The sequence below is a fragment of the Haliaeetus albicilla genome, chromosome 11, assembly GCF_947461875.1.
Source record: "Haliaeetus albicilla chromosome 11, bHalAlb1.1, whole genome shotgun sequence".
In the NCBI taxonomy this organism is placed as follows: Eukaryota; Metazoa; Chordata; class Aves; order Accipitriformes; family Accipitridae; genus Haliaeetus; species Haliaeetus albicilla.
In genome coordinates, this window is record NC_091493.1 from 2,545,422 (window position 1) to 2,557,417 (window position 11,996).

The window sequence follows — 11,996 nt, forward strand, 5'->3', positions numbered from 1 at the left end:
AGATGCAGTAAGTATGCTCTCCACACCTACCTGCGGGTCATTTGGAGATATTAAATTAGAATAACCAGGCTTTCAAAGCAATTCTTTCGGGGCTCCTTCACCCGGCTCTTGTCAGTGATTTTCTCCAAGTTTACAATCCAAGCTGGGAGAGAAGGATGACCAGAAGGAAAAACACAAGCTAAAACTGCATGCATCAGTGTGTCTCCAAGAGAAATCACTCCAGACACCAGCAGTTGCACAGTATCAAGAATTAATTTTATTAGCAACGGTACCGGATAATTAAGTTCTGTCTCAAGAGGTATTTGGTCTGGACCATGAGGGAGAGGATCAGCAGAGGTGCAAAGCAGTCAGCAGACAAGCAGAATCTCATACCTGGGACCGGAGTTGAAGAAGCTCTCAAGTGTGAAGCATTGAAGGCCACAAAGGGATGTTTCGGTTGCCAGCACGAGGTTGGCTTGGGCTTTTCAGCCACGACCGAGTACCACATCACTCCAAGCAATGCTCCAGCACCCACAGAGGCGATGGGAGCGCTTACCCCCATGAGCAGCACCCAGCCAGCATTGCTACCCTTGGGCTGCCCTTTGAGCTGAGGTGGACCTTTGCCGGGGTCAACGCTGGCCAAAGCTGCCCCTGGCCAAGAGTCAGGGGCTAAAGGGCTGCAAACCTACTGAAGCGACGGGATTAAGAGCCCGCACGTGCAAAGTCGCGTGCCGTAAAGCTGCTCCTTGGTACAGCACGCCCTGTAAATTTTCCACTCATGTCTGGATTTTATGTTTAAATAAAAACCAACCGTAAAGCAAAACTGCGTGTGTACTGCCATCAAGCCCAAACTAAACACTGGAAAGGATTTATATAAAAAAACCCAACACCCACCAAGCCAACGTGTCACCCCATGGCAATAACCACCGTCGATCCTGCTGTTGTCCCAGCAAAGCCAGGGTTCCCACGGGTGGAAAGGCACCAGCCCCGCATCGTCCCTCTTGCTAACCACCACATCCAGCACAGCAGGGAGACGGACCCACAACCCAGCCCAGCAGCTTCGCCGCTACTCTGTCAAGTGGGAGATGCTGAGAGAGCATCCCACTAACAGAACACCTGCTAATAACCCAGTCTTAGAGGAAGTATTTTCCATAGATAGTAGCCCTGAGGCATCAGCTGCAATGCCAAGTTATGCCGTTACATCCTTGCTTACCAGTTCACCTCTCCTAGACCATAAATCCACCCAATTTGAGAAAATAAATGCAATTATTGAATTCGGTCCAGGTTGCATTTGCATATTTAAAGTGACTTTAAAAGCCAGTCCTCTTTGGGTGGGCTGTATTTTTGGGTGTCACAGTAGCTCACCCCTCCGAAAACATCTGGAGACCATATGCAGCCCGCCTATGTAAATTAATCAGCTTTCTGCTGTGACCATCACGTCAGAGCCTCTCTAATACCTCTCCCTGGCTTTTATAGACCTTCCTCAATGCAGACTAAAGGCACCTTAAAAACCTTAGGTTAGGACCCCTTAGCATTTCGCTTTCCTTGGGGTTCAGCTGCAGACAGGTAAGTCTGTGTCCACAACCGCGGTCACAGCAGGAGAAATGGTCTCCGGTTGGCCACGACACACAGCCCCAGCCCTAGTAGCACCGTGCTGGGAGGTGGATGAGCCCTTGATTCAATCTTATCTGGAAAAATTAAAGCAAGCAGAAGTTCAAGTGGAGAGCTTTCCCTTATATATGCTTTTTTGTGGCACGAAATGTATGAAATCCCCCCCAAAACAGTGCCCTGCTCTCTTGTGCGGCTACTCTCTGCTCCCGGAGCTTGCTTGAAGGTGCTCCAGGGCTCAAATTCCCTTTAGCTTAACACCACCATCACAGCCTGATGAAGGGGGATCCCCTCGACCACCAAACCACTGCAGGGCTAAACTCGTAACAATGAGGCAGCGAAACCCAAGGTGCCGTCAAAAGCCCTGGGTTCAGTTTAAAACCGGTGTGGTGGCACCAGCAAGCCACCCTCGCCCACTGGCACTGGGATGAGGGACAAGTTTCCCTGTGCCCCCCCGGTGCTTCCCTGAGCTCCTTGGGGAGCACAAGGCTTTTTTTGGTCCATTTGCTTTGGTTGAGCCGGGGAGTGACAAACGTCCAACAGGACCTCCCAAGCACAGGGGACACCCCTTCCCAGAAGGAGGGCTCTCCCCCTGGATGCAACGCCCCCCCCTCAAGACAGGCAGCCTGCCCCAAAACCGTGGCATGCCAGGCTTTTTGGGGAACAAAAAACAAAACCTAAATACCCAACAGCAGCACCGCAAACCGAGGGCATCCCCCCTGGCTGCTCCTCTACATGAGGTGGACAATGAGAACGGAGCAGGCGGACCCCACGGCCAGCCCCAGCATGAGGTAAAACGTCATCACCACCCCGGCCGCCTCGGCCAGCTCTTTCGGCACGATCTTGGGGCCGTAGATGATGACTAGCGTCCCCAGGTAGCCGTTGCTCAGCCCCAGCAGCACGGTGAAGACCACCGGGTAGACATCTCGGTTGAAGAGCACCGTCTGGATGTGAGCCCGGGGTTGGTAGTTGCTGAGGATGAAGAGAGGGAGGAAGACGGTCCTGAGGAGGACGAGGACGGGCAGCAGCTTGCTCTTGGGGCCAGGCACCTGGATCCAGGCGGTGATCTGCCTCCCGCACCAGTCGGCGAGGTTGTACAGGAGGAAACTGGTAAGTGGCGCAAAGTACTTAGTGCTCCACAGGCTTCCTGAGGACTTGCTGACCGACTCGATGTTGGAAGAGAGAGAAGGGAAGATGATGATGGAGATGAAGAAGACGTAGAAGAGGCAGAAGCCGAGGAGGGCGGTCTTCTCCAGGATGGGGCGGAGCGGGGGGATGCCAGTGCTTTTTGCAAGGAAGGGGGTATTTGCGGTGCCTCCTGGCTCTGCCTCGTCCTCCACCGAGCTGTTGGGTGGCACGGTGGCCAGAGACGGGCTCTCCTTCTGGCTGCTCATGTAATACCTGGAAAAGAAGAAGGAGGGAGATTATTAGCCAAGCGTGGCAGGGAGGGGGGGGAACCACAAACTCAGATTTGGAGAGAGAGCAGGAAAGAAGCTGGTGACGCACGGACGTCCGCTGGACCCACCAAAGGCAGTGGCAGAGACCCCGTCACGCCTCCAGCTCCTGCCTCGAACGCAGAGGTGACCCTCAGGGACCCACCACCCCCTCTTCCCCACGGCAGGGATTCCTTTACACCCTCGGTGGTTCACAGCGGGGGGACCTACTGCACGCAGGCGTTTGGGGGGCCAGGTGGTTTCAGGTGTTGCGAGCACCAAGACCAACGGGTCATGCACATCAGTGCGTGATGTTGCAGATACGGACGCCCTACAGGGACCCACCTGCTTCCAGATTACAGCTTTCCGCTGACTTCACGCATTTTGGAAGCCCCAGCGTCAGCACCCCTCTCCCCCCCGGGGAGGCTTGCCAGAAACTCAGCACACGCTGGGGCGGGCGCCCAGTTTCAGTCTGTGGTTTCGGTCAAATGGGGAAGTGCAGCACAGCGCCGGAGACGGAGCGCGCGGGGTGCCGGCTGGGATGCCGGGGGGTGCCGGGGCAGGGACCGGCACAGCAAACATCCCACGGGTCCCCCCCCCAGCAACCCCGCTCGGCATCGACAGCGGCAAATCCTCCCAACCCGTGGTTGTGGGATGCCCACGGCAGGCTGGTGCACACACCTGGAGTATTCCAGCCTGGGAAGGAGGAGGTACACCATGACGCAGATGACGATGAAGATGTCGGCGGTGAGGAAGTAGGCCAGGGCGCTGTCCGTAACGTCGGCCGCTGCCGCCAGGTCTATCAAGGAGGCGACGGCGCTGATCGTGCCGCCCATGGCCTGACCTGTGCGGGGGACCAGAAAACCAGAGCTCAGCGCCTGGGGCCGAGCCAGCCTGACCGAGATGGGCGCAGCTGAGGGACTTCGAGGTGGCAGAGAGCAACCCAGAGCACCTCCAGCGAAGAGGACTTTGATGCGGAGGGGGAACCCAGAAACAGCAGCATCCTCTTACTAATACCTCCTGGCGTGCACAAACCCCCCCGGGAGGAAGAAGCTCACCCCCCTGCCCCACACGCTGATCCCCAAACCTGGCTCAGGGTACAGCTTCACACACCACCTCATCTCCATTTCCATGCCTCGCTGCAACACAGCTATTTGTGGAGCTGCATCGCAGCCCAGGTCCCATCCTGCATCCCGTTCCAACACAGCCACGGCACTGCACAAGGGTCAGGATGGGACCCAGCCCGCTGGGCTTGCACGTGCCGAGTCCTGCGGAGAAGGTCCAAAGCCTGCCCAAAGCCTAAACCTGGCTTTCCATGGGCACACATATAACCACCTCTCTTCTGCACTCCCCCAGAGAGGAATTCAAGCCACCAGCAAGAGTTATGCCATCTCACGGATGCGGTGATTTCCCCCACTGGGCTAAACTCATTAAAACACTCCTGTCTCGGCCCCGGGAAAAACTTCTCCGTCTTGATTTTTTCCCCTTCCCCTCTCGGTTTGTCAGCCATTCCACAGCACATTTATAATGTTATCAACCCTCCAGGGAGCTCATCACTCACGGCTCCCAACGTGCCCCTCATCACTCACAGAAACGCATGAAAACGCTGAACAGAAAGGAGGAGACAACGCAAAGCTGAAGATTCCTCCAGCTGCAAAGAGAGGAGCTGAGGGACATGTCTCTTCCCCCCTTCTCCCTGCACAGAACAACCAACCAGCTCAAGCTGTCACGCTGGCCGGAGCTGCTCCGCAGCATGTTCACCCCCCGGACAGGGACAGCGAAGGACCGCCGCTCTCCTCGCTTCTGCTGAGCCCTCAGCACTTTGGTTTATGGGTATTTACAGAAAAAAAAGCACCGGCTCATGTGACCGAGCATGATTCTCCTTCAGCAACTTCCCTTTATCTTTAAGGCAAAGTTAAGTTTCTAAAATAAACCCCGTGTGACAAAACACCAGATGCAGGAGGGAAAGAGAACCAACCACGCGACCACAGAAGACCCAAGAGCACGATCCCACCGGGACGGTGCCGCTGGAGGGCACCAACCTGAGATCAGCGCCTGCAAGTTCTTCATGGGGAAGCAGCTGCTCAGGCCAAAGATGCTGCTGGTGAAGACGGTCGAGGCGCTGCTGACGACGACCACGCAGCCGATGGTGAGGGCAAAGAAGCCGGTGGTCCAGGCGGAGGTGTCGACCTTCACCAGCACCGTGATCACCAGAAAGACGGCCAGCATGACGAAGAGGGAGGACAGGATCCGGACGCTGGCAGGCACCCTGGGGACGAGGGGAAGGAGAGAGTCCTGCGTTTAAAACCATAACGTGAAGGCACGATGCAGAGGACACCAACTCCTCTGCTGTGAGAAGGGTCAAAGAAAATGAAGGTGGAGGGAGATGAGGAATAAAAAGTAATGATTTTTCTCAGAAGCCTTTAGATGTTAACTCTGCAATTTTCACTTTTGCCATCAGTAGGACTAAGTTTGTAAGCCCAGCTGAGCTGTAAATACCCATTTCTCCCAGAAATCAGGAGCTATCCCCATCATTGGAGCAACATACAGCAGCAGTGATAAAGCCTGCCTGGGAAACACAGCAGGCTGGGCGAAAGCAATCAGGTCATGTCACTACAAGATAATTAGCTGTTTGAGCACGGACGTTGCTCATTACCCAGCCAGGAGACTGGATGGGCTGGCCTGGGGGCAGGATGGAAGGAACGAGGGAGAAAGGCAGGGAGCCGGGATCTAGAAATTAAGCACACAAACACATTCTCCTTCGCCCGCAAAAGTGCAGGAGTTTGACACGGGATAAGGAACAGTACAAATGAGGGGAGGCAGTTATTTTATATGTAAATCAAGTTTGCAACAAGGTACAGATGGTCCATTTCTTAACCCAGTTCAGTGGCTGGCAGGACTAGAGCCAGGCCTTACTCCTGCCTGGATAAGCCCAGCTCTCATCAGCCGGTCCCCTGGTAACAACGATGGCATCTTTAAGAGGAAAGACCCTTTGCCAAGCAATTAACCAAGGAATTGATCAGGAATTTATTTACAGTGGTGCAACTCAAGCCAACCCCAGGCATGGGTGCTGCTGGCAGGGAGCAGGGTGCTTCACCCCGCTTCATCGCAGCCGGCTGCGGTTTAGGCAGGGGCAGGCGCGGGGATTTTGGCCGCACAGGGAGGCTGTGCTCACGATGCCCCGTGGCTTCCCCCCAAGAGAAGGGAAGGCTGAGCCAGAGAAAGGCAGGAGTGATGCAGACAAAGCCAGGGAGAGCCGTGGCCAGCGGACCCGGGAACGGAGCAGCGCTTACTTGTTGACGAGCAAGAAGTTTCCGATGAGGCACAGCACCGAGGGCACAGTCGAAGCAATGGAGATGTAACTCTCAAAAAAGTCCTGCCAGGAAAGAGAAGAAAAAAAAAAAAAAAAGAAGAAAAAAATGTTAGTGGGGGAACAACACATGAATTTCAGGTCCTAAATACAGCACGGATGGCGAGTTATGATGTAGGTGTCCACCTCGTTGCATTGTAGCACGTGTTGCAAAGCTGCTCAGGACAACAGGCAGCGGGAAGGGGTCCCGGGGCTTTTTTGTCCTGCAGCAGCCCTGGGATATTCAGGAAATTAGAGACATAACAAATTCAGAAGCAAATATGGTGAAGGAAATACCTGCCTTACCACTGCACTGGCCCCACAGGGCAGCACCCGAAGTAAGGAGGTCTGGATTTCTCCTGCTGGCTCTGGCATCCTGGACAAACCCCCTGACCATTTTATCCTACTCGAGCTCCATGAGGGCTGGTTTTTATAAATCAGGACACAAAAGCATTAATATTATTAGCTAACTGCCTTGCAAGCCTGCGATAGCTAGCAAACCTGCGCATCCCTCTCCATGCGGAACGACCGGGACACCGTGCCTGAGAACATGCTTGAGCAAAAGCAGCCCAAGTGGGGACACAGGGACATTATCTTTCCTCCCGGTCTCCCTCTCCGCGTGCATGTAACTCACTGAGAAACTATATTGAGACTCAATACACATTTACTCCAGGGACTCGTATATCATCCGAGCAAGTCGGCTGCAGCATCAGTCAATATTGACCAGCCCACCTCGCACAGAGGCCAGGCTGGGCACGTGGAAAGCAATAACCACAGCAGAGAGAGAGAGAGATTTCTTTGCCAAGACTGCAGCCAAACGCTTCGTTTTCAATTCATTTTATGTATTATGCTGTTAAAGCATGTCTGCTCCATCTTCTCCCCTCGAGGTGCTTAATCCCTTGTTTTTCCTGCGGGAATCTCAGCCAGCAGGTAGGACGATGCTCGCAAAGAAGATGACCTACATATCCATCCCCATCGCAATGGGCTTTCATTTTCTGCAGTTAGCTAGCTACAGAGACGGGGCCACATTGCGTCCGAGCGTGAGAAGGCACTTGGCACATTTTCTCTGCACATTACTTTTTTCTTTTTTTTTTTTTGCAGCTTTGCATTATAGTCTTTTAATCAGTTTACAAGCATGTTCATTTATCCTTCCCTATCAGGAGCTTTACTGTAAGCAACAGCAAATCTAATAATCGCTCCTAGAGGGTCCATACAGACGGAGACATGAATGCCTGCACTTACGGCATCGGCTCGGCAAAGCAGGAGGCTCAAAGCTCTACGGCCATATGATGAATTATAGGAGAAAAGACAAAGCAAAATGCAAAGTTGGCTGCTAAAACTAAGACTTACTTACCAACCTACTTAAAACAACCCCCCAAACCAGCCTGGGGATATTTAATATACTTCCAAGTTAATTTTCTTTTGGGGAGGAAAAAAGACTTTATAATGCTTTCCACCAAGCAGGAGTGTCCTTGAAGTAATCCAGCAGAGATGCTGCATTTTGAGCACCCTGGGGAAATGTTCATTCATTCCCAGCAACCGTGCTCACACCAGCGGTGGGAAGAGAATTGGGGAAGCATTTAAGAAACTGAGGAACCTGCACTGCACTGGGAAATTTTACCTTGCCTTACCCACGGCCAAACCCTGCTGGTAAAGAAAAGCCAAGTAGAAGGGTTTCAATTGCTGTCATCTCTGTGAAAAAGGAAAGCCCTCACGCCACATTTTTAATGCGGCAGCAGAATGGCGGGTGGCAAATTTAATCCATACCCAGATCAAGGGAAAACATCAGGCTCCATACTCATCCCACTTCTTTGCTCCTGCTCGTTAGGTGTTAATCCAGCTCAGACGGTAACTCTTCTCCCTGCGTGGGTATTCCCACCCACCACAGACATGCTTTCAGAGCAAACTGTTGGCTATACAAGATATACCTAGTTCTTCTCCCTTTCTGCTGAGCCCTCCCTGACCGGCCGGCTTATCTCCTCCAGGCATCCCTTGCTCGCAAGGGCCAAGCTCCCTATCGCCGACATGGTTTTCGAGGAGAGACGCAAACACTGAAAGACTGGCACGCCTTTCCTGGCTAACGACAAATAATAATCCCCAAAGCAAACCCGACCTCTTCCTCCACACGCAAAGCCGCCTTCCTCCCACCTCCTCCGCCTCCTGCGGGGAAGGTGTCATCCTCAGGCACACAAAGGAGGTGTTTGACCCTATATTAACTACAGCATCTTCAAACACGCTGCCACGATGCACGCCGTGCACTCGGTACCTTAAAAAAACCAAACCCAAAACCCAAACAAGAACAAAGCATCGCGGTGGCAAATGAGTCACCGGCATGGCCAAGACGTCTTTTGCAAAGTAGTTTTTCTTCTGCTCCAGCCTGGACTCAGCAGCTGGGCTCCTGCCGGGCTGGAAAAGCAATCCAGGCCCACGGTGGTGGCTGAAGGTACCGGAGCGTTACCTGGAGCACAGAGCATGAAATTAGCAGCCCTGAGCAGGCTGGAGCCAAGAGCAGGCTGCCAGTCACAGGTGCATCTTTCCAGAGTCGAGCTCTGTTTGCAGGCAAGCCCTCCTGCCGCAGCACCGTGGCTCACCATCTCAGCGCAGAAACGGGGCCGACTGGTTTATTTTTTGATCAGACTCGACTACCACAGAAAAGCCAGGTTGCTTTTCACAGGAGGAGGTCAAAAGCATTGCGCCACGGCCATACAGAAAGAGGAGAAACATCTTTTTGACAAGGTAATGGCTGATCCGACCAGGAATACAGCTGTGCAAGAGTTTTTAGGAAGAAGACACCTAGTGATACTTAGTCTACTTGAGAACAGCTTTTTCAAGAATTGCCTCGGCTAAGTGTGATGTAGAAGCGAGGAGGAGCGGGTGGGATGCAGGGAACGTGGGAGGACATCACACCCTTCGCCCCCTCTCTGAGCATCCTTGCTAGCACAGGGGCAGCCTATTTGCGAATTTCGGGCACGACGGGGACTTGGTCTCCACCAGTTTAATCCACCCAGTATCTCAATTTATTCCAGCACACCGGTACGTCAGCATCCTGGTACAAGCACCGTCAGTGACACTCTGCTTCCTCCCCATCAAAAATACAGCCAGCTTAACAACTATTAAAATTAAAACAGCTGTGGATGCGGTACTGGTGTAAGAAGTCATAGAGAAAATGTGGGCATCACACCTGACTCTGTGTTTATATAAAAATAAAATGTGCCCAAACCACTTGAACAAGCTCAGCAATGGGAGGAGGACAGCACACAGCCTCATCACACCAACACTTTTTCCAGCCACAAAGAAACAACATTGCTTTGTCAGTGGGGCACAGGGAAATAATCTTGCCGTGGCAGGAGGAGCAAGAGAAGGCGGCTTTTTTAGCGAAAAAAAGAGAGGCCATCAAGCCTGCCGCCCCAAGGCCGGCTCATCAATCGCCCCGTGACAAGCTCCTTGTCCCATATGCCAAAAGCCAGATGTTCATCGCTGCAAGGAGATACTCCAGTCACACCTGCCAGATCTTGAAGGAAAAGCAGTAAAGCATCCGGGGGGGGCTCGAGACTCTCACAAGCCACAAGCTCCAGGGCTGGTGCTCCCGCAAAACCCTGCTGCCACCTCCGAATGACGTGCTGCACCAGCCAGTGCAAGGGAGAAAATGCCTAAAACTTGTTCGATGCCTCACCATGGGGCAAGAAGCTCAGAGCAATTTATCTCCCAGCCCACTCGGATCGTTGCAGCCCGAGTCTGGCTGGAAAAGCACAGAGCCCTGCAGCGCTCAGGGGCTTACCAAGCATGAAGGACAAAAAAAACCACAAAGATTTTTATCGTCCTGTGAAAGGCAGCCTTGCTTATGGGGCAGATTAAGCCAAATTTTTTAAACGCAGCTTAAACCTCAGCACTTCAAATCCAGGTAAAAGACAGACCACAATGTACTACGCCTTTTAGTTTTAAGCAACTTTCTTGCAACTGTTTGTGCTCCCCAAAGAAACCTCTACCCCTGGTTTGCAGCAAGCAAAACCCCAGAGGACATTCACTCACCTTCTGGGGAAGTGGAAGGGAAAAAGAGCAAGTTAGGAAGGAACCCAGCTGTTTTTTCTGCCTCAAAAGCAGCACACTCACCCGCAGATCCGATGTTGCTGCCTGTCCCGCCGGGCCTGCCTGATCCGAGCAGTTTTGCAGCTTGTACATCCAGTAGTGCTTTGCCGTGATGAAAAAATTCCAGGGCAGCAGGGACCCGATGCCCAGGAGGAAAAAAATAATGTAGGTGCCATGTAAGCGGTCACTTGGCTTTTGCCGGCTGTACCTGCTCACCGTGGACTCCTCGATCAGAGGTTCCTCATCTGGGGGAAAGCTGCTGGCTGGCGGGTGCATAGCGCTGGCACGCTGCAAAAAACAACCACCGAAAACGATATTATCACATGAGGGTTGCAAACTGTTGCATGCAAGCTGCTGGGTGCAGCTCCCTCCTCTTTTGGCCTGTGATTGCCCAGCAAATGCTGGATGAGTGAGCTGAACCGGCTCAGCACGGAGACGGCTGGATCCTTGAAAGGTGTGGGAAAGGGGACCAAGGCATGGCAGGGACAGGCTCTGCTGCAGCAGCACCCATGTTTCCATCGGTAATTAATAATTAACCCGTCCCCTTGGCCTTGCAAAAGCAGGAAACCTCTGCTCACACCAGGCTCCAGGAAATATGAACAGCTCATAAACTAACAACGCCATCGGGCTTCGCAGAGCAACCTGCAAACTAGCGTTAACACCAGCAGGCTTACTAAAACGACTTGTAAACTAATGCAACACCACCAGGCTTTGCAAACAGGCCCGTAAACTAATGTAACATCACCGAGGCTTTGTAAAATGACTCATAAACCAGCACGACGTCATCGGGCTTTGGAAAACGACTTGTAAACTACCGCAGCACCGGCAGCCTTTGCAAAGCGGCTCGTCAAACTCTCGCCCAGCCGCCCCGGAGGCAGGGCCGAGCCGAGCTGCCGGGGGAGGGAGGAAGAGAGAAATCCGGGGATTTTGCAAAAAAAAAAAAAACCAACCCAAAAAACAACCCTTCGATTTCAGGAGGAGGAAGCCTCGCAGCCCTCCCTCCGACCCCGCATCCCAGCTCTCCCACCGTAGCACTTACTGGGACCCCGCCGGCTCCTTCCCTACCGAGCCGGGTTAACCCCGAGCCGGGTAACTCCGCCCCGCCCCGCCCCGCCCCGCCCGGCCCCGCCCGGCCCCGCCCCGCCGGGGGTGGCCCCGGCCCCGGCCCGGCCCCGCGGGCGGCGCTGCGCCGTGCGGAATGGGGGGCGATGGTTCGCGCTGTCTCTCCCTGCCCTTTTCCCCCCTTTTTCCCGACTATTTACTCCATCTGACCTCTTGCAGGTGCAGCGCTGGGCTCTCCCCTCCCCACCCCCGCTTTTACATCAGAAGTGCTTTTTTCAAATCAGTGTTAATCACGGCCTGGCAGTAACAAAAGGCTCTGGCAGGGCTTGGGGTTTCGGTGGAAGGCAGAAAAGCGCCAGCGCGTCGTTCCCCTCCTGAGGATGCTGGGGAATGGGGAGCATCTTCCATGGGATGAAGGGCCCCTCACCAGAGCCGGGACACGAGCTCCTCCATTAACTCACTTCGCTTCCTGCAATGCC

General features: G+C 53.6%; 1 protein-coding gene across 1 annotated transcript; it reads right to left on the minus strand.

Annotated features, from left to right (window-relative positions):
- Nucleotides 1-233: 233 nt before the first annotated feature.
- Nucleotides 234-11,579, minus strand: SLC29A3 (solute carrier family 29 member 3). The gene is made up of 6 exons (XM_069795821.1): nt 11,495-11,579; nt 10,480-10,743; nt 6,314-6,396; nt 5,063-5,289; nt 3,702-3,864; nt 234-2,988 (listed from the first exon to the last, which is right to left on the minus strand). Exons 2-6 carry the CDS (start codon nt 10,729-10,731, stop codon nt 2,319-2,321), a joined length of 1,395 nt encoding a protein of 464 aa, XP_069651922.1. The 5' UTR covers nt 10,732-10,743; nt 11,495-11,579; the 3' UTR covers nt 234-2,318.
- Nucleotides 11,580-11,996: the final 417 nt, after the last annotated feature.